General features: G+C 41.0%; 1 protein-coding gene across 1 annotated transcript in view; it reads right to left on the bottom strand.

Moving 5' to 3' along the window:
- STPG4 (sperm-tail PG-rich repeat containing 4) overlaps positions 1 to 27,961 on the bottom strand; it is a gene marked incomplete at both ends in the record, with an annotated part of 40,230 nt that overhangs the window by 11,306 nt on the left and 963 nt on the right. Inside the window, 4 exon segments of the mRNA XM_080813251.1 lie at positions 14,489 to 14,543; positions 14,759 to 14,823; positions 25,086 to 25,343; positions 26,647 to 26,706. Coding sequence (XP_080669377.1) covers positions 14,489 to 14,543; positions 14,759 to 14,823; positions 25,086 to 25,343; positions 26,647 to 26,706 — 438 coding nt within the window.

The following is a 27,961-nucleotide window of genomic DNA, read 5'->3' as shown; positions in this document are numbered from 1 at the left end:
TCGTGACCTGGGCCAAAATCAAGAATCCGTCGCTCAACCAACTGAGCCACTCAAGTACCCTGCCTCTTCTCTGACTTCTAAAACTTATATTTTGAAAAACTACAAAAGCAATGGAAAAGAAAGGAAGTAAACAACCACCCTTAATCACAACACCTCAGCACAGCCACTAAATGGATTTTGGTGACTTTCCTGCTTTTTACACACATAATTCTTCCTACATTGCTGCTGTTGTCATCTTGTTATTATAAGTAATCCCTTCATGATATCTTTGTATAGATGAATTATTTCTGCACAAGATTATTACTTTAGGAGAGTTTTCTCAAAATGGAATCAGCAGGCCACGAGATAACATACTGCCCAATTACCTTTCAAGGGGTTGTATTGTCTACGCTGCCACCAGCAATAGACGAGAGAAGCACTGGCCCCGTACAGACCACATGCCAAGTAGATACTGGGGGAAAAGGCTGGGAAAAACAGAATCTTCCTTAGTCCCCTTACACTAATGGGAATATTAAATAAAGTCATCATTGTCCTCAGTATATTCAAAGAAGTTGTGCAGAATCTCTGATGTCCTTAATGCCCACCTTGGAAACACATTCAAGAAGGAACAAAATCTATGCAATTTTTTGGTGGGTCTAGAGATTTACTTGGGTCATTTATGAGAGCAATTAAATCAATTAAATAAAGGGAAGGGTAAAGGGAGGAGAAACCATAAATGACAAGTGTTACTTTGTCCAATTCCCTTGGTTGAGAATGACTGGGATTTGTTGCAGTTTTCTCCTCTTTAAAACAATCCCACTATGAAGCAACTGTACCTTTAGGTCTTGGGATTTGTGGAGCTTGGTCATTATTATCAAGGTGCTGAAAGGTGGCAGAAGTTGCCAATACAATTCTTTTCATGGATGCAAAAAGGCCCTTTTTATTTATGACGGGCCGTGACCCCTGGTGTCTATCCCAAAATGCTCACATAAGTATCTTCCTCACAGTCTTTCCTATGAACAAAACAGCTGTGCTGATCCATAACCAATTATTATTACTTCAACAATAACTGAAATAGCCAAAGACTATACAACCTTACATTGATAATCTGAAGATGAAAAACTATTTTCCAACCCAACAGATCCCTTACCAACAGCTTCTCTTGAGAGCTACCTACAATTTGGGGACATAATTCACCAACTGAATCCGTAACACAAACAAGAAGACTGCGGGTTTTTATCGTTGTTGTTGTTTTGGTTTGGTTTGGTTTTTTGTTTATTTTTTTAAGCTTGACTTACTTATTTGAGAGAGGGAGTGTGTACACATGGTGGGGGGAGGGGCAGAAGGAGAGAGAGAGAATCCCGAGCAGACTCCCCGCTGAGTGTGGAGCCTGACACAGGGTTGATTTCACAACCTGGAAATCATGACCAGGAGATCATGATCTGAGCTGAAATCAAGAGTCGGACGCTTAACACATTGAGCCACACACTGAGCGTCCAAGCTGCTGTGTTTTTTAGCAAGGGAGAATAGCTTCTCCACACTGAGAGGCCTTCAGGTACTTATGATCCTAGAGGATCTTCAAATCCAAAGTTAATGTACTTTTTTTTTTTTTAAGATTTTATTTATCAGATAGAGATCACAAGTAGGCAGACAGGCAGGCAGAGAGAGAGAAAGGAAGGGAAGCAGACTCGCTGCTGAGTCTGCTGCTGAGCAGAGAGCCCGATGCGGGGCTCGATCCCTGGACCCTGAGATCATGACCTGAGCCGAAGGCAGAGGCTTTAACCCACTGAGCCACCCAGGTGCCCCCAAGTTAATGTACTTTTTACAACTAAAAACATGTAATGATCTGATATGCATTCACATGGTCATTTACTTTCTCATGGTCTTTTAATGGGTTTCTCCTGGAGATTTTATGCATGAATGATTAAGAAATTTGAATGGACTACTTTTCTTTTTTTAAGATTTTATTTATTTGACAGAGAAAAAGAGACAGCGAGAGAGGGAACACAAACAGGAGGAGTGGGAGAGGGAGAAGCAAGCTTCCTGCTGAGCAGGAAACTCAATGTAGGGCTCAATCCCAGGACCCTGGGATCATGACCTGAGCCGAAGGCAGCCGCTTACCTGACTGAGCCAACCAGGTGCCCACAATGGGCTACTTTTCATATAGGGCATATATGTATCCATCTTTTATAATTTGCCTCATTATCAAAAGGTTTAGAGTGATTCAGTGGGTGTCTATAAGCCATACTATATTGCACCAGATCTACAGGTCAGATTTCTGGTGACTGTAGGTATCAGGTATACCAACAATGAGGCAAACTGTCCTAAGTCAGTAGGACTCAAATGACACCACAGCCTCACCATGCAACTGTACACAAAACATATTTCAGAGGAACCAAAGAACTATAAATTTTTTAAAGAATCAAAATGCCAAATACACGAAAGAAAATTAAAGTGAACATGTATCTGGGGGGGATTTTTTAAGTGGTGGAAAAGACAGATTTCAGGGGCACCTGGGTGGCTCAGTGGGTTAAAGCCTCTGCCTTTGGCTCAGGTCATGATCCCAGGGTCCTGGAATTGAGCCCCGCGTCGGGCTCTCTGCTCAGCAGGAAGCCTGCTTCCTCCTCTCTCTCTCTCTGCCTGCCTCTCTGCCTACTTGTAATCTCTGTCAAATAAATAAATAAATAAATAAATCTTAAAAAAAAAAAAAGAAAGAAAAGACAGATTTCATTCATTCCTTCAACATATTTTCTGAGCACTGTACTAGGGTCTGGGCATTGATGAATAAGACAGCAACCCCCCCAACCCCGTTCATGGAACTTACATTCCAGAAGGTGATGACAACCTCTCTAATTTGATGACATAAGCATTTTACACTTTAAATTTCTCTATATATAAAAACACAAAAGTAAAAGGCAAAATCCCTGGAAAGCTTCACCAAATACAAGTGCTAATATCTTTTTTGTTGATTTGTACAAACTCTATAGTGAAAAGAATGTTAAAACTCCACCCAGTAGATAACTGGGTAAAGACTTCCGCCAGAAAGTATGCAGGAAGGACCACAAATAACTAATTAACAAATAATTAGAATGTGTAGTCTCAGATCCTATAGAGTAAATTAAAATAATGAGATACCATTCTTTTACTATCAAGTTAACAAATATTTTTTTTTTAAAGATTTTATTTCTTTATTTGACAGACATAGATCACAAGTAGGCAGAGAGGCAGGCAGAGAGAGAGAGGGGAGGAAGCAGGCTCCCCGCTGAGCAGAGAGCCCGATGCGGGGCTCGATCCCAGGACCCTGGGATCATGACCTGAGCCGAAGGCAGAGGCTTTAACCCACTGAGCCACCCAGGTGCCCCAAGTTAACAAATATTTTTAAAATTAAAGATAAATAAAATTTATACAAATTTTATGTAATGGTCACTCCCTTGACTGCTGATGAAGATGTAAATGAATGTTAATACTTTTTAAAAAAAAGTTTAGTAATCTAGATGAAAAAGTCGTATATCATCTCTAGTAAGTACCATTTGTGATAATCCATAAAAAACGATGCCAAAACTTAGAAAAGATTTTATGAATTTTTATGTTAGCATTAGTCTCTTTTTTTATCAGCAAAATAATTTTCTGAGTATTCAGTATTGTCCTTGCTTAGCGAAGTGGTGAATGTAAACAAAATTGTCATAATACAGAAGAGTTCTCTGATAACTGATCTCTTACAAAATTATATCCTACTCAAGCTTCTGTCCCTGCTTAATACTGGCATCCACCACTGCAGACAGATCAGTGTCTTTGTAAGTCAGTTTTTCTCTGTCAGCATTAAATCATATTTAATAATACACTGCAAATAAAATGCAAATCCAATTCAAAATGAAAATGTAAATTTTACTAAAAAATGTAAGATTTCATGAACTTGATGAAAATGATGGAGAAGTGCCCAAATCAACAGGAAAAGGCTTTCATTGCCCAATGAGGATCCAGCAAAGTTAAAGTAGCTAACAACAAATAAAAGATGATGACAAGGATTGTGACAGTATCAGCATTTCAGAAAAAATGATTTCAAATGTTAGAGGAGCTGCCCTTGGGAAAACTAATGATGCTTCAAATAATATTTTTTTCTAAATTGTGTTGTCTGTGATTTTATTGGAATGTCAAACATGATGTAAAGGATGTATCACAAGATATTGTCAAAAAAACTAAACACAGCCTCCTTTTTAATTTAGGAATTAATACATAGTTGTAATTATAGGGTATTTTCCTAGTTTTTAGTTCAATTTCTTTTTTTTTTTTTTATGGAAAGACCGAATCAAACTTTATTGACTACTTTGAGATTTTGATTCTACTTAAAGTGGGTTCACTTTAATAGGCCTTTTTTGGGTCAAGTTATACTTGGATACTAAAGACCCCTGTTTATGGATGGCTCAGTGGGTTAAAGCCTCTGCCTTTGGCTCAGGTCATGATCCCAGGGTCTTGGGATCAAGTCTTGCATCAGGCTCTCTGGAGCCTGCTTCCCCCTCTCTCTCTCTGCCTGTCTCTCTGCCTACTTGTGATCTCTGTCTGTCAAATAAATAAATAAAATCTTAAAAAAAAAGACCCCTCTATATGGAATAATTGAAAACAAGATTAGCTCTCAAGAGGGGAATTGTTGAGGGACATGTCGGTAGCTCAGTCGGTTAAACATCTGGCTCTTGATCTCAGGGTTGTGAGTTTAGACCCCAAGTTGGGCTCCATGGTTGGTGTGGAGCCTACTGAGAAAAACAAAAAAAAGAGGGGGATGGTTGAATAAATTATGATCTGATAACCAGATTATTTACCTAGTGAAAATAAAGTTTAAAGGAATTTGTAATAATATGAAAGTGAAACATGTATTAAGTAAACAAAAAGGTATCAAATTGTTGTGCACCATGATCACAACTACTTTTTTTTAAAGATTTTATTTATTTATTTGACAGACAGAGATCACAAGTAGGCAGAGAGGCAGGCAGAGAGAGAGGAAGGGAAGCAGGCTCCCCACCGAGCAGAGAACCCAATGCAGGGCTCGATCCCAGCACCCTGGGATCATGACCTGAGCTGAAAGCAGAGACTTTAACCCACTGAGCTACCCAGATGCCCCGATCACAACTATTTTTAAAACTGCAGAGAAAAAAGGAGAAAATTAACATTAATGACTGCATATAAGCAAGGACAAAATTTTTAAATATAATTTTCTGTATTTTCCAAATGACCTATAATTTATTCATTTATTTATTTATTCATTTACCTTCAATAAATTCATTTACTTTCAATACATTTATTCATTTATTTATTCATTTATACAGCTTTAAGGGTCCTGGGATCAAGCCCTGAGACAGACTCCCTGCTCAACAGAGAGCCTGTTTCTCCCTCTGCTTGCCACTCTCCCTCTCCCCCTGCTTGTGTTCTCTCTCTCTCTCTCTGTCAAATAAATAAATAAATAAAATCTTCTAAAAATATCAATCAGAACAAAAAGACATAATGAAAAAGAAGTCTGGTCTCATGTCTCTCCAATTTCATTCCCTAGGACAACTGTTATTTGTGTTTTGTTTTCAAGAGTGTGTAAGAGCATAGGATGGTGAACGTGAACACAGCATTTCACTGAAATAACACTATACTGATTCATTCAGGCAACTGGCACTCTTAGAAACACCTTTATACATATGTCTTAGGCATACATGTCTCTGAGCACGTTCTAAAGAACCTAGGACAGGGCGCCTGGGTGGCTTGGTTGGTTAAGCTACCAACTCTTGATTTCAATTCAGGTCATGATCTCAGGTCTATGAGATTGAGTCTCATGTAGTGTTCTACACGCTGGGCATGGACCCTGCTTAAGATTCTCTCTCCCCCTTCCTTCTGCTGAACCCCCTCTAAAAAGAAAAAAAAGAGCCAAAGACAACTATTTTTAACCCTTAACTGCTCTTACAGAAGTTATCTTGAGGTGCCTGGGTGACTCAGTTGGTTAAGCATCTGCCTTCGGCTCAGGTCATGATCCCAGGGTCCTGGGATAGAGCCCTGCATTGGGCTCCCTGCTCAGCAGGTTCTGCTTCTCCGTCTGCCTCTGCATCCCCACTACTTGTGTGCACTCTCTCTCTCTCAAATAAATAAAATCTTAGATAAAGGGGGCACCCGGGTGTCTCAGTGGGTTAAAGCCTCTGCCTTCGGCTCAGGTCATGATCTCAGGGTCCTGGGATCAAGACCCTCATTGGGCTCCCTGCTTGGCAGGGAGTCTGCCTTCCCATCTCTCTCTCTGCCTGCCTCTCTGCCTACTAGTGATCTTTGTCTGTCAAACAAATAAATAAAATCTTTAAAAACAAAACAAAACAAACAAACAAAAAAAAAACAGGGGCACCTGGGTGGCTCAGTCACTGGGCGTCTGCCTTCAGCTCGGGTCCTGGTCCTGGGGACCTGGGATCGAGCCCCACATCTGGCTCTCTGCTCAGCGGGAGGCCTGCTTCTCCCTCTTCCATTCCCCCTGCTTGTGTTCCCTTTCTGGCTGTCTCTCTCTCTGTCAAGTAAATAAAAAATCTTCAAAAAAAAAAAAAGTTACCCTATCATTAAATAGTATGTTCATATTGTTATTTCTTAATTTATATTTTAGAAATTATCTATTGATGGCCTCCCGGAATGAATGAAGATATGGCATTTGCCCTGTCCATTATTCCTCTCTCCTTACCCACTCACAGTAGCCTTTTATTTTTTTTTTCTCAAATTAGCATTTCAATTATTTTTAAAGATTTATTTATTTATTTTAGAGAGATGGAAAGAGAGAGCTCAAGCAGGGGGAGAGACAGAGGCAGAGGGAGGGAGAGAATCCTCAAGCAGACTCCCCACCGAGGGCAGAGCCTGACTCAGGGCTCAATCCCAGGACCCTGAGATCATGACCTGAGCTGAAATCAAGAGCCGGATGCATAACCAACTGAACTACCTAGGTGTCCCCAAACTAGCATTTTAAATCCCTAAGCTATGTTTACTAAAAAAATATTATTCCTTGCAGAGCCAAGTTACGTAGTAGAATTCCTTTTTCTTAAACAGTCTTTTGTTTTATCTGTGGTTAATTAAGTGACTAGTCTTTTTCACTTGCACATTTTGCTATACATATATATATATATTTTCCCCCATCATATCAGTTGTTCTTAAATCCTTTTCCCTTAGAAACATTTCTTCTGGAGTTTGCTAGTTTCTTTCTCAATATGGATTGGCTTCTCAGCTGCACAGTGATTTGCCTAGAACATCTTTTTTTTTTTTTTTTTTTTTTAAAGATTTTATTTATTTGTCAGAGAGAGAGAGAACGCAGAACACAGGCAGACAGAGGCTGAGGGAGAAGCAGGCTCCCCGCTGAGCAAGGAGCCCGATGTGGGACTCGATCCCAGGACGCTGGGATCATGACCTGAACTGAAGGCAGCTGTTTAACCACCTGAGCCACCCAGGCGTCCCGACCTAGAACATCTTTTAACTGCTCTCCCAGTCTGGACCCACTTTGTCCTAGATCCCATGCCTCCCTCCTTCTGGATTTACTCCTTTGTTTAGCTGTTTGTTTGCTTTGTTTGTTTGTTTTTGTTTTTTTATCACCAGTGGCATCTTTAAAAAGGGTATTTGGAAGGCAATTTTTATGAGTTCTTGCATGTTGGAAAAATGCCTTTATTTTGTCTTTACAATTGATTAGCTGAACACGGACTTCTACGTTGAAAATAACTTCTCGTTTTCCTCTCTCTGAGCATACTAACTGGATTTTTTTTTTTAAAGATTTTATTTATTTATTTATTTGACAGGCAGAGATCACAAGTAGGCAGAGAGGCAGGCAGAGAGAGAGGGGTAAGCAGGCTCCCCGCTGAGCAGAGAGCCCAATATGGGGCTCGATCCCAGGACCCCGGGACCATGACCTGAGCCAAAGGCAGAGGCTTTAACCGACTGAGCCACCCAGGTGCCCCGCTAACTGGATTTTTAAAAAATCTTCCCTCTATGCCCTGCATTCTGTTTTCAACCAGGTTTCCATCCTTCTGTCTGCTTACTTCCATCTCTCATTCACGTTACAGGCTTTTCATACTTGCCTGGTAGAAGCTTGGGTATGTGGCTGGGATATGTGGAAATTAGACAACTGGATGGTGAGCCACTCTTTTTCCTGGGGTCCCCTGAATATCAGGATGTGGTTCTCTTTCCTCTAAGCTCACTGAGTTTTTCTAGAGGATAAATTCTACTATTTTTTTGCTTGAGGAGCAAATATCCAAAGGCCAGCATTTTACATTAGGAGAAGGGAGGGAGCCCCAACTTAAATTACTCTGTATGTACAATTTCAATGAATTCCCTGGTGTTCAACTAATTCCCTCTGCCTCACCTTACCTCCTCCCACCCAAGTCCTGAGACTCCCTGCAGTTCTAAGGAACAAGTAGGCTCCCATCTCTTCTGCAGCACCCCCTGGGTGCTTTTTAGCCCGTGGCTTCCTCTACTTTGTCCAAAAATTGTTGAAATCTTTTGTCTGCCAATGTTTCCCTTTTTTCCTCTTTATCCTTGTAGATTTATTTATTCTTTTATTACCAATTTTATTGGGATTTGAAAGTGAGAAGAGATTGATGTATGGCCAATTTGCCATACTGAGCAGCAAACCATGTATTACTTTGAGAATAGAAAACATAAACTTTAAATTCAAATAGCTATTGTGACCATAATTACATAAAGCAAGGATATTCAAATTGATATTCAAATACTCCACATAAACAGGAACTCAATCTATTTAACATTCATTTTTTTTAAAAAAGATTTTATTTATTTATTTGACAGAGAGAATGAGCACAGGCAGGGGGAGCCACAGGCAGAGAGAGGGAAAAACACAGGATTCCTGCTGGGGGGGTAGGGAGCCCAATGACACAGGGCTCGATCCCAGGACCCTGGATCATGACCTGAGCCAGAGGCAGATGCTTAACCACTGAGCCACCTGGGTGCCCCTATTTAATACTCATTCTTGTAGACTTGTTCTGAGACTGGGCTACTTCCGTTGTGTCAAAGTTGGATCCTCTTGTAAGAATCAACAGACTTACAAATATTATACGGAAAATGTCTATAAAAATTCCCAACTTAGCAACTCTTTGTGAATTTTATTTTTCCTTATTTTGTAGATTCTTTTATGGAATTATCTTGAGGTTAATGTCAGAAAGTGTAACACATGTTTTGTGCACAGAACAGTTAATGATATAAATATCTAAAAACTGGAACCCCTTCTTATAATTCTCCCTCTTTTCAGTTCCTTTCCTTTATCCCAGGTACCCTAATTCTTGTCATCTCATCTATATTCCTGAGGATGGGGGGAGGTGGCAGAGGGAGAATTTAATAAGTCACTGATTCCTTAGTATGAATTGGATCAACATATTTCTCCTTCTCAGAGCTTTTGCCTTTAAAAGAGGACTTGTAAAAAGGAGGAATCTCTCCAAAAGATTTTCCTGCAGTTAAATCAAGAGTGGCACATGTCTCATGTCTCAGATCTTAGGTTCTCATATCAAAATCCTTACTATGGGGGTGCCTGGCTGGCTCAGTTGATAGAGCATGTGGCTCTTGATTTCAGGTGTTGTGAGTTCAAGCCCCACATTGGGTCTAGAGATTCTTTGAAAATAAAATCTTAAAAACAAATCCCTACCAAGGAGTTTCAGGCATTGCTGCAGTGGGTGGGAAGGTATAAAAACAAATTTACCTTCTTACCCTATCAACTAATAAATGACTATGGAAAAGCCTTTGGATCCAAATCCTGAAAGCACAATTAGCCCTTTGGTTTCTTTGAGTTTGGCTTTGGATACAGGCTCTGAAGAGACAAGGATTGGTGTCCCTTTGCTCACTGAAGCCCTTTTTTCACTCCTGCCCTTACCTCCTTCCTCAGTCAGCCCTTGCTAAGAAGCTTAACAGTAAATGTATCAGAAAGTTCTGGAGATGGCTCTCCGAAGGAAGAAGGTACATGTGCTTCTATCAACAGATAATATTAAACTTGAGTCATCACTGTCTAATTTTGGGTTCCACGTTTCAAGTTGTACGTGCCAAGCCATTTGGTCTCACACTAGTCAGACACATGCATTGTGAATCCCGGACTCTCATTTCATCTGGGTAAGTTTCTGCGTGCTTGTGTAGGGACACAAGCTTGGGTTATTGACCTTAGTGTGTCCTTGCCCTTTGAGAGGGAAGGGAGAGCACTGATAAAATGTCTCATTTGTCATTGAATACTCAACAATTCGCTACCTGGCACAGGGCCACACACATAGCCCCCCAAAAGAGATGTCTAAAGCACATGAAAGAACTTCTAATGAAGTCAGCTAGACTCAGTTGAGTCCAGCTTTTTACAAAGAGACTTTGTGAGAAAGGACTGGAAGTTCTAACATCCTAAAGGTGTCCCAGGGAAAAAATATGGCCAGTTAAAAAAAAGCCAGTGTAGCAAAGCTCCCAGCTGGAGCCTAAGCTGCCTCCATCCATTGTAAGGATCTTAGATGATCAGAGTGTAACAGGCAAGCTGATAGATGGCCCTCCCAGGACGGAGAAACCTCCTGCATATGAACTCATCCTACTGCAAAAAGGGTCAAGCAGGCCAACCTGGGCCCATGAACAAGCCTTAGTCATCAGTGAGGAATGGTGACGCCAGAGACAACACAATGTCTGCCACTTGGATTTGACCCCAGACCAGCTCTAAATGTGCAAAGGCACTAAGCAAGTCACTTGATCATGCTCACACGCTAGGCAGCACAGCTTAGAGCCCAGGTTTTGAGGTCACCAGAGACAGGGTCTAAGTCACGGCTCCACTTCCTAAATAACCGTGACCTCTGTAAACTAACTTCCATTTCCTGACCTGTGAAGGAGAGATGGAATATTAACCTGACAAGTTGCCGTGAAGATTAAATGCACCTGCACCAGAAACCACTCAATGAAGGATGGTGGCCCTCATCATCAAAGCCAACACTAACAGAGTACAGTTGACCCTTGCACAGAATGGGGGTTGGGGCGCCAACCCCCGAGCAGTGGAAAATCCATGTATAACTTCACACTCCCCCAAAACTTAACTACTAATAGCTGCCTGTTGACTGAAAGCCTTACCCATAACACATATAGTGGATTAGCATGTATTTTATACGTTGTATGGATTGTATACTACATTCTTACAATAAAGTAAGCTATAGGAAAAATATTAAGAAGATCACAAGAAAGAAAAAATAAATACATTTTCAGTACTCTACTGTATTTACTGAAGAAAACCTACATATATGCGGCCCACATGGTTCAAATCCGTGTTGTTCAAGGGTCAACAGTAGCTCATTGATAGTTTCTTCCAATTCTAAGAGTCCTTAACAGTTTTGGGATTATAATGTTGATTTCTAGAACAACAAAACTGAATGATAAAATCAATCCAATGAGATTACCTGGATAAAAGTTAAGGGGCATATTATCCCCTCAGGCAAATAATACATTCTATGTTAATAAAAAAAAAGAAAATTAAAAAAAATTAGGTGGCATATTATAATGGCCTAAAGATTACTGCATTTATCTCAAAAAGGTTTGAGAATGGTAAGAAGTATTTCAGGACCATACCCACACAGCTCACCACCATCTCCCACTGTTGGGATCAAAGGAGTTTGCTTTCTACAGTTTACAAGTTTGTGGATCTAAACCAAACCCACATTCTGCTCTGGGAATGCATGTTTAGGACAGACATGAATCACAGCCCTGGGCTCTCTCTTTGTCTTAGAATATTTTCCATGAAAGTATTCTTTTCACTTTGTTGAAGGGACAGGATGTTCCAAATCAGTGAATCACTTTTATTTATAAAATAGAATGGATGAGGTGACATCAATGAAAATGGCAGAATAAGGATCTTGAAAAATCTTCTCTCCACAAAAGCAATGAGAACAAAGGCAAAACTGTCAGAATTAACTGGCTTGTGCTATTTCACATTCCAGGCTGCTTGTCCTGGATGCCTAACCTGAACTAAAATCAAATTATTTTTGATTGAGTCCCACCTTACTCATAGTAAACAAATCATTATTAACTCACAGCATTCATTTAAAACCTGTATTTCAAGGGAGACAGAGTTATTACCCAGTGAAAAAAAATCCAGGTGTCTTGACTGCTTGCTGCCAAAGCCAACTATTTCCATTCCTCCCATCAAATAAGAAAAGTAGAACTAGCCACCTCCCATTCTGTACACACACAGAGCAAAGAGAAGAGACAATGGCCAACAGAGAGAACACACTGGGCGAAGACGTGAAGCACCCTGGAGGAATGGGAACTGATGTGGCTTGGTGGAGACAGCTGAACTGCCAAGGGAGCAGGCTGATATGCTCCACAGAACCCAAGAGAAGGTCAGGAATTTTAGGCATGAGGCCCCTGTGAGGTGGGAATGGAAGGTGGAGAACTGGTAGACCTCCTCTCTCCAGGTCCCTCCACCTCCCCCGCTTCCTGCATCTTAAGCAGGGCAGGGGGTGCATTTCTGGGGCAACTGCACCAGACAACTGGATGCAGGAGCCCCAGGCACTCTGAGGGTAGGAGCCTTTACCAAAAACAGGAATTAAGTTAACTTCTCCACACACCAAACGGTGAGACCCCCAGCCTCTTCCCCAACCCAGCTTCCAGAACACCGGCAACTGGCCTATACATCAAGCCCTGGCCTGTACCCCAAGCCAGAGGCCGAAGAGTCATTTTGAAGCTACTGACATGTGCAAAAGAAAAGGCCCAGGGGATACCCAAAGGAAAAACCAGGTCCTCCTCCCATCAATCCACAGTGAGATCCACTGGGCATAATCCCCACCTGCATTAGTGTCCTATGCCCCCAGCTTCAAGGGAGGGCCACCTTCCGTGGCTTGTGGTTGCGTCACTCCAACCTCTGCCTCTGTGACCACACTGCCTTCTCCCCCTTCTCAAACCTCCCCCTGTCTCCCTCCTATAAGGACACTTGTGAGTGCATCTAGGACCCGCCGGAGAATCCAGAACCATCTCCCCATCTCAGGATCCTTCATGTAATCATGTCAGCAGGGCAGTTTCCGCCACATAAAGTAACATTCATAGGTTCTAAAAATTAGGACATGGCCACATTTTGGGGGCCTTTATTCAACCCAGCACACCACCCACATACAGGAAGTTTTCAGTCAGCCTTTTAGTTTCTCACATTTGATCATGGGATGAAAATTTTTTCACCTTTGTTGGCTATCTGAACTTCTTGTTACATGAATGGTCCACTCCTGGCCGTCATCTGTTTTACTTTTCCATTGAAGTTTTTCCTCTAGATTGTTAAGAGAAGTTTAAATAAGGCCATTAGCCCTTTATCTGCTGGGTATGTTGAAAATAAATGTTCCGAATTAGCCTTGTTTACAGTTTGTCTTCTGATATACAGGAAATGTTAAATGTTGTGTGGGTTAAATCAAATACTTCTCCTTTGCAGTTCACCCACTGCCCTGATCTCAGAAAATCTGCTTATCCTAAAATTAGACATAGGCTAATATATTTTCTTCTGGTTTTATGCTTCATTTAATTCTTTTATCAATATGAAATTTACTTTATTATGTGGTAGGAAGAATCTAACTTAATTTCTAAGTTACTTAACCAATTGCTCAACAAAAAATATTCTCTTCCTTTCCTTACTGATTTGTCATACCATCTTTATCAAATACAAAAATCCTATGTAGTCTAGGGTCTGTTTCTGAATTCTGTTATCTAAATTCCTCTTTCAGATGTTCACCGTATATCTTTCTCTCCCTGGGTTTCTAGCTGCAAATGGGTAACTCAAGCCATCAAACCACCCCGAAGTAATTTCATATTGCCTTAATCCTTCAAAATATGCATATAATTATTTATTTTTTGGCATTCTACTAGTTAGTTAATTATCTAAGGGAGTACATATTTACCAAAACACATGGCCATATATTTGGAAATTTGTAGAAACAGGAAGGCATTTTCACATTTTTGAAAGAAACCAGAGATACTTTTCCGTTTTGTTGTAAATACAATGATCTATCGAACATCTCTGATGATTTTACTAATTAATTAAATCAATAACTACCATGTGCCAGCCATTTTTCTAGGTGTTATGTATACAGGACAAAAACAGACAAAAGTCTCCTCCTACATGAAGCTTACATTGTGGAGGGAGACAGATAAAACATGATAGGTTAATGTCTGAGAGTAGTGTACCATATAGTGATGAACAAGACAGAGAAAAATAAACCAAGGAAGGGGAAACAGGAAATTCTGAACAGGTGACTGTTGGTGACTTCACTGAGAATGTGATGAGTCAAGACCTACAGAAAGGGAAAGAGCTTTTACTTTTCTTCTATACCTTGACACAAATGGGTTACTTACGTTGAAATCCCTGGTATATCTTCAGATATACTTTAGGTATATCTTAAACCAATTACATTAATGATTCATTGCTTATCTACTACAGTGATCAAAACGTTAATCTTGATATGTCAAAATGAACCACTGCGTATTTTAAACATCAAATTCATCATGTGTTAATTATCTACAATATACTTACAGGAGTGAAGCAGCCTGTTGGAAATCTTTGAACTGTAGAACGAAATACAAAGCTCCTGTGTTAAAAAAAAAAAAAAAGATGTTCTAAATCTATTTTTTAATATGGGAACATTGTTAATTTATTTCCTATCTCTCACTAAATATTTGAAAATGCTAATCTAGAGATGATGGGCATAAACAAGGTTTAAAAGCCATTAGTATTGGCTAAGTATGTAAATAAAAAGGCACGAGTGAAATTATTAAAAGCGACTTAATAGGTGTATAAAGTTACCTGGAAGCGTGCTTGGGAACCGGTGCAGGAAGTAGATCGTATTGCCCCGGTGAGAGCTTAACTGACTGCAGAGAATGGACGAAGACACCAAAAATAGATTAATACAGGTCTTAAGCTCACTTTATCTTATTACCTGTCATTTGTAATCCTTTATTTTATGACCATACAGTGTTATGTAATTTATTCTTGGTCTTAATAGTGGAAAAAGTACATTTTCAAAGATGAAACCTATTCAACAAATAGTCCCTTCTCATGGTAAACTTTATGATAGTGTGCCTGAGAGGGTGCATAGAAGAATTCTGTACAATTGATCATATTTTAAATGTACTAGACCTAACAAATCCATTCAACTACCATTTTGTGAGCCTGCTGTGTGGGTAAAGCACTGCTAGGTGTGGAGGGGAATATAAGGGTAAGAGAGATATGGCCCCTGGCCAGTAGGAGTGGAAAAGCACATACATAACAATTCTTCTTTTTTTAAGATTTTATTTATTTATTTGATAGAGCAATAGAGAGAGAACACAAGTCAGCAGAGTGGCAGGCAGAGGGAGAGGGAGAAGCAGGCTCTCCACTGAGCAGGGAGCCCAACGTGGGTCTTGATCCCTGGGCCCTGGGATCATGACCTGAACCAAAGGCAGCCGCTTAACTGACTGAGCCACCCAGGTGCCCCTATGTAAACAATTCTAATATAAAATACTATAAATAAAATGATAAATGATAAAAGACAAATTGGAGACTTTGGGGTCGGGAGAGATTAAAACCAACTGATGACCCACACCTAGTCTCACATACTCAGTGGTGAAAAACTAAAAGCTTTTCCTCTAACGTCAGGAATAGGACAAGGGTGTTCACTTTTTCCATTCCTATTCAACATAGTATTGGAAGCCCTAACCAGAATAATTAGGCAAGAAAAAGAAATAACAACCTAAGTGTCCACTGATGGAGGAGTGGGTAATGAATATATATATCTGATAAAAATGCTATATGTGTGTGTGTGATCCTATGTATGATCATACTTCTGTGTGTGTATCAAAGGAATATTATTCAACTGTGAAAAAAGAAATCCTGCCATTTGCAACAACAGGGTTGAAACTGGAACACATTATGTCAAGTGCAATAAGCCAGAGAAAGACAGATACTGTTTTGTATCACTCATATGTGGGATCTAATGATCATACCTCAATAAAGCCAGGGTTGGGGGGGGGGGTGTAATTAAATAAATAAATCCACCTGAGTGGTTTAAAGATGGCAAAGACTGAAATTTGATTGGGGTTTCAGGGAAGGCAGGACTTCCTCAAGGCGGCCATGGAGGACACTTTAAGGAGGAATGTTGCAAAAGAGACTGTTTGCCCACTGCCAAGCTTGTTGCAAAGTACCTGGGAAGCTCCATTGTCTCTGGATCTACAGGTATTAACCCAGGAGTATGTGACTGAAGGGAGTGTCAGGAACTGGTATGCACAGAGACTGGGATGTGTGACAGAGAGGATGAAGAGAGGGAAGGAGAACTAGGAGCCAGGGGAAAGAAGACTGACCCAATCTCCAGAAATACCTAGGTTGAAGGAGCTGGCAAGGAGGACTTGTGTTACAAAATCCTGGAAAGAAGCCTTCCTGGAAGTGAACAATCTCCCCCACCTCTATTATTTTAAAACCAGGTTTAGAAATACAAGGCTGCCTCTGCTGAAAATGAGGCATCCATACCCTGGCATTATCTGCCACAAGGAAGTTCAGCTGTTATATTTTGCCCCACAGCTGTCTTTCACATATTAATACTATTTTGATTGCAGGGGCAGCTTTTCATGGCTACAGTGATAATATCAGTAAATACAGATTTTATGATGAAATACATACATTGTCCTGATGCACCTGTGCCTTGTTAATTGTTCACTGGACATAATAAACACCAAGGAAACGTGAGTTTGTTTGTTTAATCATACCATGGGAGCACAGGAATGTATTTTAAGCCAGTGCTTTCTATGGGGTCATAACATTTCAGTTCAGGTCACTATCTCAGGGTCCTAAGAAGGAGTCCGATCACAGGCTCCACGCTCAGTGAGGAGTCAGCTTGAGATTCTTTCTCCCTCTGCCCCTCCCCCTGCTGGCACACTCTCACTCTTCCTCTAAAACAGATAAATAAATCTTCTTAAAAATACACAATGAGTTGTTCCATCTACATTTTGCATTCCATTATCCCAACATTTAAGTCTCTAGTTCCCTATATTACTTGTCAGCCCCTCTTTGGGCACAAGGTTTCTCTCCATGGGTATTTTGTCAATGCAAAACCATTCTGTTGAAAATTCCACCAGCCATTATTTTTACCATGCAATGGTTTTCAAATCAACGAACGTGTCTTCAGAGACATCACAGCTAGGGGCGCCTGGGTGGCTCAGTGGGTTAAAGCCTCTGTCTTCGGCTCAGGACAGGATCTCGGGGTCCTGGGATCGAGCCCCGCATCAGGCTCTCTGCTTGGCGGGGAGCCTGCTTCCCCCTCTCTCTCTGCCTGCCTCTCTGCCTACTTGTGATCTCTGTCTCTCTGTCAAATAAATAAATAAAATCTTTAAAAAAAAAAAAAACATCACAGCTATAAACACAGCTAACAACGATCAAAGAATCCGCCAGATTTTCTCAACATCAGTCTCCTAACTGGCTGTTCAAGGATGTCTTTTGAACACATTAAAATGGATCCTTTGGGGGCGCTGGGAGGATTGAGCATCTGACTCTTGATTTTGGCTCAGGTCATGATTCCAGGGCTGTGAGATCGAGCCCTACATCGAGCTCTCTGCTCAGCAAAGAGTCTGCTTGGGATTCTCTCTCTACCTCCCCACCCCCATTCTCTCTCTCTCTCTAAAATAAAAATAAATAAATCTTTGAAAAAATTAAAATAAAATAGGGGCACCTGGGTGGCTCAGTTGGTTAAGGGTCTGCCTTAGGCTCATGTCATGATCCCAGAGTCCTGGGATTGAGCCCTGTATTGGGCATCCTGCTCAGTGGGGTCTGTTTCTCCCTCTCTTTCACCCTCTGACCCTCTCCCCTGCTGTGCCCTTGCTCGCTCTCTCTCTCTCAAATGAATAAATAAAAAAAATTTTTTTAAATAATAAAAAATTCAAAAATAAAATAAAATGGACCTTTTGGCTCATTTCCTCCCCTTTGGCTCATTTTCTAAGTTAATAGGGGTGCCTTTCCAGCCTGACAATCCCCTTTTGACCTGAGAGTTGGGAAGGTGGAATCACCAAATTTGTTTCCTTTTATGTGAGCTTCATCTTCCAAGGCAAAAGTCTGGAGAGAAGTTTGAAGCAATTTAAAAATTTTGTTTCTGATAATTACGGAAATGTTCCCAACCTAGGAAGTAAATAAGAGAAGTTTTAAAATGGAAAATGTAATGAGATAAAATAGAAAAAATGTTGAAAAAAATTTTGATTTCTTTACAAATGAGCATGATTGGAAAGAATATTACTTGCATACATTCAAAGTCTACAGAAAGAAAAAAATAACGGTAAGTCTCCTTGTGCCCTATGTAACCTTTACTTCTCAAATGGAAACCACTGTTAATGATTGCTTAAATAACTCTCAAGAAAGGATGCATTTAACATTGTCTATAGGTATATGTTTTCATTCATACAAATGGAATTATGCTAGAAATATTGGTTTGTTGCTTGAGTATTTTATTAATATGTATCTTGGAGATGCTTCCATATCAACACATAGATTCACCTCACTATTTTTATTTTTTTTAATTTTTTTTTTAAGATTTTATTTATTTGACACAGAGAGAGAGAGATAACGGGTAGGCAGAGAAGCAGGCAGAGAGAGAGGGGAAGCAGGTTCCCAACCAAGCAGAGAGCCCGACGCAGGGCTCGATCCCAGGACCCTGAGATCATGACCTGAGCAGAAGGTAGAGGCTTTAACCCACTAAGCCACCCCGGCACCCCTATTTTTTTTTTAAATTTTTAAAAGATTTCATTCATTTATTTGACAGAGATCACAAGTAGGCAGAGAGGCAGGCAGAGAGAGAGGGGGAAGCAGGCTCCCTGCTGAGCAGAACACCCAATGTGGGGCTCGACCCAGACCCTGAGATTATGACCTGAGCCGAAGGCAGAGGCTTAACCCACTGAGCCACCCAGGCGCCCTACTGTATGCATTTTTAAAGAGATTTTATTTATTTATTTGTCAGAGAAAGAGGGAGATGGAACACCAGCAGTGAGAGAAGCAGGCAGAGGGAGAAGCAGGCTCCCCACTGAGCAAGGAGCTTGATGCAGGACTTCATTCCAGGACCCTGGGATCATGACCCGAGCTGAAGGCAACCAATGGAACCACCCAGGCATCCCTTACTATATGCCTTTAAAGCTGCTAGGAATTACCAAATTACCTTCCAAAATACTCGCAACAATTTGTATTATACAAACAATGTGTGAGAATATGTTTCCGCACCCCCTTTGCCAATAACGGGTATCATCAAACTTAAACTGTTGATCATCTGACAGGCAAAAAAAAAAGAAAGAAGTGTCTAGCTGCTTTTGTTCCTTTGTAATTATTTAATTATTAGCTGAAACCAAGCATCACTTTGTGCCTTTTTTTTTTTTTTTTTAAGGAACTGGTATATCTCTTTGTGAATTGCCAGTTCATATCCTTTCTTCATTTTTAAACTAGACTATCTATTTCAACTGGATTGTAAGAGAACATGACTCTATTCCAGGAAACACTATTGCACTGTACGTTAACTATCTGAAATAAAAATTAAAAAAAAAAAAAAGAACATGACTCATTTTTACCCTTCGGTGCAAAAGTGTGGAAGCCGCACAGTCACTGACTCACTGGCTATAGACAGGGGCGGAGTCACTATCTTCTCCCTTTCCTGTGCATGGTCAGGAGACTGGCACAGATGTAGCAGGCTTCGGGTTGTTCAGGAGCTCTCCTAGCACGCTGATTTCAAGTTTATACTTTAACATTTCCCATTTCAGTCATTTGATTAATGTTTTTAGTTGAAAACATAAACAGTGGATATAAAATGGTACCAGATTTATTATATTCTGCAAGAGAGAGATGCAGGATGGCACAATTTTTCTGTAAAAGCATTTGGCAATGCATCTCTAAAGACTTAGACAGCTACATTCCCTTCCCCAACAACTCCACTCTGTGACTAACAGCAGAAAATGCTGAATACACCAGGATACGTCCATCTAGTAGAATACTATGCAGCTATTTAAGATGATGTAGAGAACACATAATGGTGTGGAAATGATTCACAGTATATTTCTAAGGGGAAAAAAGGTCTGGTTTCTATTAGTGGTGAGCTAGGTTATTTGGATGATGAGCTTTCTCACTGCAGACAACTACTAGAAATGAGGAATAAAATATTAAAAGCAAATAAGCAAGAGTTTTTAAAATGACAAGAAATTGCTAACCAGATAATAAGGAAATTTAAGAACCCCAAAGCAAGACATAGCAAGAAGCCAGAGAGGTTAAGTGGCCAAGTTTTGCCCAGAGGATGTTTGCTGGTTCAGACTAAACTCAGCAGAAGAACAGAGCTGCATTTTCTTACGAGGATCCAGAGGCCAAAGCTTAGGCCCATCAGTGATGATGATCTAATGGGGGTCCTACCCACAGGAATTAGAGACCCTAGAAGAGCACTTTCTGAAAGTAAGCCCTCCCGTATCACCCAATGTTAAGAGTCTGTACACAGAGTTGCCTTGATGCTAAGCAGAATTGGAAAAGGAGGAAGAAATCCACTCTTGAGAGACTGTAACTATGGACTGGTCCCTTTCACAAAGTACCATCACTGGAGGGACCCAAGAATTCATGAGCAGTGTATTTTAAGTGGCCCCAGATTGGTAGCTACCCCCTAAAGCAGAACCAAAAGCAAGCCTTCCCTGAAGGAAAACACTTTCATTTAGGTCTTTGGGTTCATGAAAATCAGTTTTGAGGAACAGTGAACAATGTACACAGGGTCAAAGAAAATCACACATCCAAAGAAACAAATAGAGTAAGACCCAGACAGAAATCAAAGAGCTGGATAATCGTTCATTCATTCCACATTCAACGCATATTAATCAGATACTGTTCTAAAGGCAAAGATGTAACAGTGAGTAAAAAAGATAAATATTCATGTCCTCATCAAGCTCATGGGGGAAAACAGACAATAAATAATAAATGCAAAGTACAAGTAAATTATAAAGTGTATTGATGGCTACAGGTGCTAAAGAAAAAATAAGAAGGGCAGGATTCCCTAAGTTCAGGAGTGTCAGGTGGTGAATTTAAATGGGGCTTATTGAGAAGGTGACACTTGAAGAAAGACTTGAAGAAGGCGATGGAGTGAGCCATGAAGATAGATGGAATAAAAGCATTCCAGAAGAAGGAGGATCCAATGCAAAGACAGGTGCAGCAGCAAGCTCAAGAAGCAGCCAGGAGACGAGGGGCAGGAAGAGAGGGAGATGAAGCCAGGTCCCAATAAACCTGTTGACCCTGAGAACAGCCACTCAGAGGTCACACCCACTGTCACAAAGGTTCTCAATCAGAAGGAGATGGATTTGTTGGTTAATTGGTTGGTTTGCTGGTTTTATTACCCCCTTCTCACCCCCCAGGGAACATTTGGCAATGTCTGGAGACAGTTTGGGTTGTTACAACTGGGAGGGGGGACTGTTAATGGCATCTACTTAGCTTATGGCATCTCATTATTCAGGAATGCTGCTGAACATCTACAAAGTTCAGAACAGCCCCCACAACAAAGAATTATACCATCCAAAAATGTCAATAGTGCCAAAGTTGAGAAACCCTGACTTAGACATACAAGTGCAGACGTCAAGAAAGCAGTTGGATATACAAGTCCGGAGCTCAAGAGAGAAGTCTGGGAAGGAGATATAAATTTGGAAATCTCCAACAATTAGATGGTGTCCAAAGCCTTGGGGCTGAATGAAATCACCAAGGGAGTGAGTGTAGAAGGGGAAGAGGGTCGGGGCACTCCTACATGAAGAAGTCAGGGAGAAGGGGCTGAAGGAAGTGAGAAGAGAGAACAGGGAGGGCTGAGGATGAGGACTTGGGGCTATGGAAAGAGGGGAGATGTGAGATAAAGCCACCTGCAAGAGTGGCAGAGAAAACACCAGGGAAATCCGTTCAGTGGCAAGAAAGGTGAAGAATTTAAAACGAGACTAGTCATTCAGCAACATGGATGCAGGGACCAAGTTCCTAGAGACTTGGACTTAACCAGTGTGACAGCCTTGCTAGACAGGTAAGATGAGCCCCCTGGGCAGGGACTGCAGGCGTGTGCAGGGGGAAACTCTGAAGTGACTAGGACCTGAAGCTCCGCGAAGAAGAAAAACATCAGAAAGTCAGAGGCACTGAAAAAGGAGGTCAGATCCATGGATTAGGGATGGGGAGGACAGAAAAATTTGGGGGGTTAGGGTGCTAGGCTGAGTGAAACAGAAGATCCGGAGAGGGTGAGAAGAATGGGTTACCTGCAGTTGAGACTGTGGAGGGTTAAAATGATTGGTCTTGAGAAACTCTAAGGGGTGTAAAAAACAAAAACAAAAACAACAAAGCCAAGAAACCCAACCGAACAAACAAAACAACTCTAAAGAGCGAGTGACTGAGGCAGAGGAGAATTCAAGAAACTGAAAAGCCAGGTTGTTGGAAGATCACGCACGGGTGCATTAAAATCATGACAGGCACTTTGGAGAGAGTGGTGACACGAAGGAGCTAAAATCATCCAGAAACGATTGGGAGGAACCCAGGGGTCACTGGAGGATGGCAACAAGGCCAAGAGAAGCTCATAACAGTATAGACGGGGAGAGACACAGCCCCACATCTGCACACATGTCCTACAATAAAAACCTAATACTCCTCCAACATAAAAACAGAAAGAATTATTGTAAAAATCGTAGGGCCATCTCAAACAGTCTTTGGAAAGAGCCAGACATAGATGAGAATACACGCGCGTGCGCATGGGCGCACGCGCGCGCGCGCACACACACACACACACATCTGATCTGAGTCTTTGATACAGATGCTCCAGTGAGTTACATGCATAAGAATAAAGGTGTCGAAAATAGCAAAAAATTTCTTACAAATAAAAAAGCAGCACTAATGCGGGTATAAAGTGAATGTTCTATTAAAAATTGTGAAGCTGGAGAATATAGTTCCATATTAATAAATAACAACGTCTACTCTATCTACTTCAGATTCAAATTATTATTTTACTGAACTTTGCGTTTAAAAAAAAAACAGAATTGTGAATTTTATTGGTGAGTAAACAATGCCACATCTGAATGTCTCTCCTCCTGAGAACATTATCGTAGATCCTTTGAAACAGCAAATTAGCAAATTAGGAAAACATTTAATTCTTCCATTTTCTATAGCACAATCCTTTGGGGGAGGTCAGGAGAGAGAGGAGAAAGAAACAGAAAGAGTTTGTTTTCAGATTTTATCTACCCCTCTGGGTAAGCCAAATTCTTTTTTTTTTTTTTTTCCAGATTTTATCTACCCCTCTGGGTAAGCCAAATTCTTACGGTCTTTTAAAGCTTTAGATTTTGCCTAATACCAACCATCTATGTTTTCTCCTTTCAGCAGTGGGGCTTGACCTACCCTCAATAACCCCTAAAAGCAAGAAGAGAGGAAACAGAAGGGCAGTAAACAGTGGTGCAGAATGAGGAAGGAGGATTCTGCCCTGGGGGTGGCCAGAATGATTTCACATGTAGCATGGTTACCCGATACTGAGCCATAAAAGTCAGCATAATTTAGTGTTTGTATTCATCCACTGAAGCAAACAGGATAAGATTTACCCAATGAACATTTATCACTCTGCCCTGTTTCAAAGCCATAATTTGCAAAACAGTAGGAAGGGTTTCCGTGTTGGCTATGACAGGCTCATCCTGTTGAAAATGTCTTGTCCATCTTCACAACCACAGCCCTTGCATATAATTCAACCTCCAGTGGCAATGCATTTCTTCTCAAATTATCACAATATTCTGAAAAAGTTGTAGGGGTTGATACTATTACTGGCTTCTTTATAAATGGGAGGCCTGGACCTCGTGGGTGGCTCTGTCAGTTAAGCATCTGCTTTTGGCTCAGTCATGATCCCAGAGTCTTGGGGTTTGAGACCCGCATGGGGCTCCCCGCTCAGTGGGCAGTCTGCTTCTCCCTCTGAGCCTCCCCTACTCATGCTCTTACTCTCTCTCTCTCTCTCAAATAAATAAAAGAAATCTTTAATAAATGGGAGGCCTCAAGTCCCCAGTCCCAAAGGCCAAGTCACAAGTCTCTCTCTGCCAGCCTGGAGCAGGCCTTCCACAGTGTTACGCCCCTCCCTTGAACACCTCCCTTTATTACCCGCCCCCCCCCCCCCCCCCCGCCAACTCTGCCACTCGTTCATAGCCGGAGGAGCTCTGGACAAGGCACCAAATTGGGCTCAGAAACCCTCAGTTAAAAGTACTGCCTCACCTACCTATCTACGTGCCTCTGAACAAGTGACTTAGTATCCTCTCACCATGGTCTTCACATATAAAATGGGGGTAACATCTGTTCTGCCTATTTCAGAATGCTGGGGAAGAACAACTATGAGAATACGTGTGGAAACTCACAGTAAGCTATTAAGAGCCACATAAATGTCATGTATTATTCAAGGTCCGGCTTGGGTCCTACTTAATCCCGGGAGCCTTCCAGCTTTTCAACCCAGCCTACACTGAATACCCCTGGCATTTCCTGCCATGCTATTTATCTTAGCGCTTGATATATTTGTTCTTGTATTCTTACTCAAATACTCCCCAGTCAGGAACATCTTCCCTGCACAGAACCTAGCCCGGGACTGGAAGCACAGCGGAGCTCTTATTTCCAGTGTTATGAATGAACTGGCGGAGCAGAGCGTAGAATGTGACCTTCCTGGTACCGCAGGGCTCACTTCTACAAGACGTTTTTAAAAAGCTTTCCCTATGGTATCTGGTTATATTCACACTCTAATTAAAGGGCACTACTTACTGGAAAAATTTTCTCTTTGGAAGGAGAGGGTACACTGTATGAACTGCCTGACGAAACAGAAGTATGGCCCAAGCACAGATAAGATTCCAGAAGCTCCCCAAGTCAGGGGAATCCCGCCAGGAGTGCCTGGAGAGGGAACAGTTCTTCCCCATGTATTCTCCTCAGGTTAAGGAGGCCTCAAAGGGGAATATCCTGCTGGACGTGATGTACTTGCAAATCAGGCAGCCCTTGTTTGATTTCTGTAAGCAATAAGGCATCCTATAGGTTTTCAATTTCTCCTGGGGAAGAGGCACTCAAAGTACATAGGATATTCTCCTCAGGGGCTTTTGGTAGCTTTTCCACAAGAACCCAGCTGCTAGGAGCACCTTACCTGATCTTTGTAAACCGGCGTGCTGGCACTTGACCGCGGTTTGTCTTTAAATGAGTACGAGGCCAGTTGCTTCTTTAACAAGTCCAAGAAGTCAGGAGGTGCGTACAGGGGAAGGTCATTTAGTACCAGATTGTTTCTTTGCACAAGAGGTGGTCTTTTCCTTCCTTCGTTTTTAAAATTGTAGGTTGCTATCACTGGATTTAATAGGGACTCTTCAATGAAAGTTTTCAAGTGGTAAGTGCCAGGGATAGGAGTATTCTGTGGAAAATTGACATCATTTTTTCAGATCAGTGTGCAAACTGGTAACAACTCCTAAAACACCATTCTTCGAAGGGTCACTCTCAAGAAGCATTTCTTGCTGTTTTAAGGTTTAATAAAATTTTATCAAATATAGTAAACACTCCTGACAGAACCCTATTTCAAGAGAATCATGATCCGTCCCTTTCTGAGACAGTTGCTGAATGATAGCAAATGGGTTGAGGCCATAGTTGGAAGTTATTAACTTTTTAAAAAGTAACTTCAGAGATATGAAACCTTGATATGCAGTTGGGCTATAAATGTCAGGTCTCTCTTGAGACCACTCAGGATAGTTTCTTGACTAAAAAAAAGTTAGCCTACTTCTGCTGGGTGGGTACTACAAGTTTCTCTCTAGCCCTCAAATGAGAAGCTGAAAAATAAGAACATGAGACTGAGGAGGAGCTGGCAGAACATGTGGTTTCATCAGGCCAATAGGAGGTTTGGTACTTTCACAGCACAGCCGCAGTGTGGCTGCATGGCCGGACTTACAAGTTTAGCCCCTGCTGCTTTTGTGGCCGAATTTCCACTTAGCACCTGGCTTGGTTCTACCACTGAATCAGTTCCATTTCTAGAAAGTTTTGGCCCATGGGCCCCTCTCTTATGAAGGGTCTGGACAAGAAATACTTCTACAATATAGAAATGCTGTCTCTTGAACAGGGGATCCTCTGGTCATTTTTTTTCATCTATTACCACCTTGCTTTCCTAAGTTGACCATCTGAACAGAACTTATCACAAACTCCATACCACCTAAGATAAAAACTGAAACTCAAACCCTTTTTATAGAATGGAGGCGTTTTCTTGTGTAAGCTCACCAAGATCATAAACTAGATTGATCTTATCTAGATATCCTGTAAAGTACCTAGATTCCTGGAGTTGTTTTATTTTGTCCTGCATCCAAATTTTAAAGTTAGTTTCTCAGTCAGATGCTGGTACTAAAATTATAAATAGGGGGCTACCTGGGTGGGTCAGTCGTTAAGCAACTGCCTTGGGCTCAGGTCATGAGGTCCTGGGATGGAGCCCTGCAATCGAGTTCCCTGCTCAGTGGGAAGCCTGCATCTCCCTTTCCCGCTCCCCCAGCTTGTGTTCCCTCTCACTGTCTCTCTCCCTGTCCAACAAATAAAATCTTTTTTAAAAATTAAATAAATAAATAAAATTATAAATAGGAAATAAGGTCCACTGTTTTCTTACAACTGTTAGTGACTTGAAATTTAAGGCTGATTAAAATATCAATGGAAATATGAATAGAAAGAATAAACACACATACTGTTAATGCTATTCTCCACCATCCTTCTCTTTCAACAGACGATGTCTTTCGCACTGCTTTCTATTAACAAACATAAAATGCGCTTACTCATTTGAGAGGTGATCCATGGAAGTTAATTATAAATATATTTTATAAAACATTTGCTTGAAGAAATCAATACCTGTGTCAAGTTGGTCAGCCTGAATTAAAATAAAAGCTACATAATGATGAATTTTGCCTGTAAATTTCTATTTTATGACTTGAAGTGCTTCTAAGTTCCCATCTAAATTCCCTTTGGAAAAGTGAGAGTAATAAACATCCTCATCTCACAAGACATGTCATAAGGAAAATTAGATGTGACAAAATTTGGTGTTCTTAGGAAGGAAAGAGTCATGTAAATCCAAAATTGTATCATAAAAGATTTATGGTTAAGGTGATTGGGCTGGAAGTTCAAGGTGAAAGTGCATAGTCATCAAGTTAATGTGATATTGGGATACAAATTCCCAGTGATATGGCAAATGTTGAAAACTGCCCTTTCCTGTTTTTATACACACTATCAAACATGTATAATAAAAATATGATACAGCTAGTTCTCTCAGCTTGTCCAGCTAGATGTGACACTAAAAAGGCAGAATGACAGAGGAGCCAGACCACCTTGGGCTTGAACTCCAGCTCTGCCACTTACTAACTAGGAGCACTAGGAAAGTTACTTAACCCTTACGAGCCTCAACTCCCTCTTAGGAGTATAAAAGTAAGGCATAAGAAGGTTGGCACGAGAATAAATCATTATACATTTAAAGACTTGGACCCAAACCCGGTGCTCAATAAATGGTTCCTTTTATTTTTAGCACCTCACCTGCCCAGTTAAAAAGCAGATGATTTTGATATTGCTTAGTTTCCAAGGACGCTCCTGGTTTCCACCTTAGGTACCTTATACCTATTTATTATTTTTCCACATTTGTTTCAGCTTCACCACCAACAGAACACAGTTGTATAGTTTTTTCCTTTTGTACTACTTTCACTAGGTAAAGTCATTAAAACATTGAATTGTACTTCCATTTATAATGCTTTTGTTATTACTATAAAATATGTTATTTTGAGCAATAATTCATTAGAAATAATAATCAGTAAAACTGATATAATTCATTCTTCATTTTTAGCAACTTATACCCACTCTACTTATGAGTACCTCTGGGCTTTAGTTTTACTATGAAATGTGCATTTCTCTGGGGTGCCTGGGTGGCTCAGTGGGTTAAAGCCTGCCTTCAGCTCAGGTCATGATCCCAGAGTCCTGGGATCAAGCCCCGAATCAGGCTCTCTGCTCAGCAGGGAGCCT

This window comes from Martes martes (assembly GCF_963455335.1).
Source record: "Martes martes genome assembly, chromosome: 9".
Classification (NCBI taxonomy): Eukaryota; Metazoa; Chordata; class Mammalia; order Carnivora; family Mustelidae; genus Martes; species Martes martes.
The sequence above is the reverse complement of the archived record's forward strand: the minus strand, read 5'-3'. Positions and strand labels throughout refer to the sequence as shown.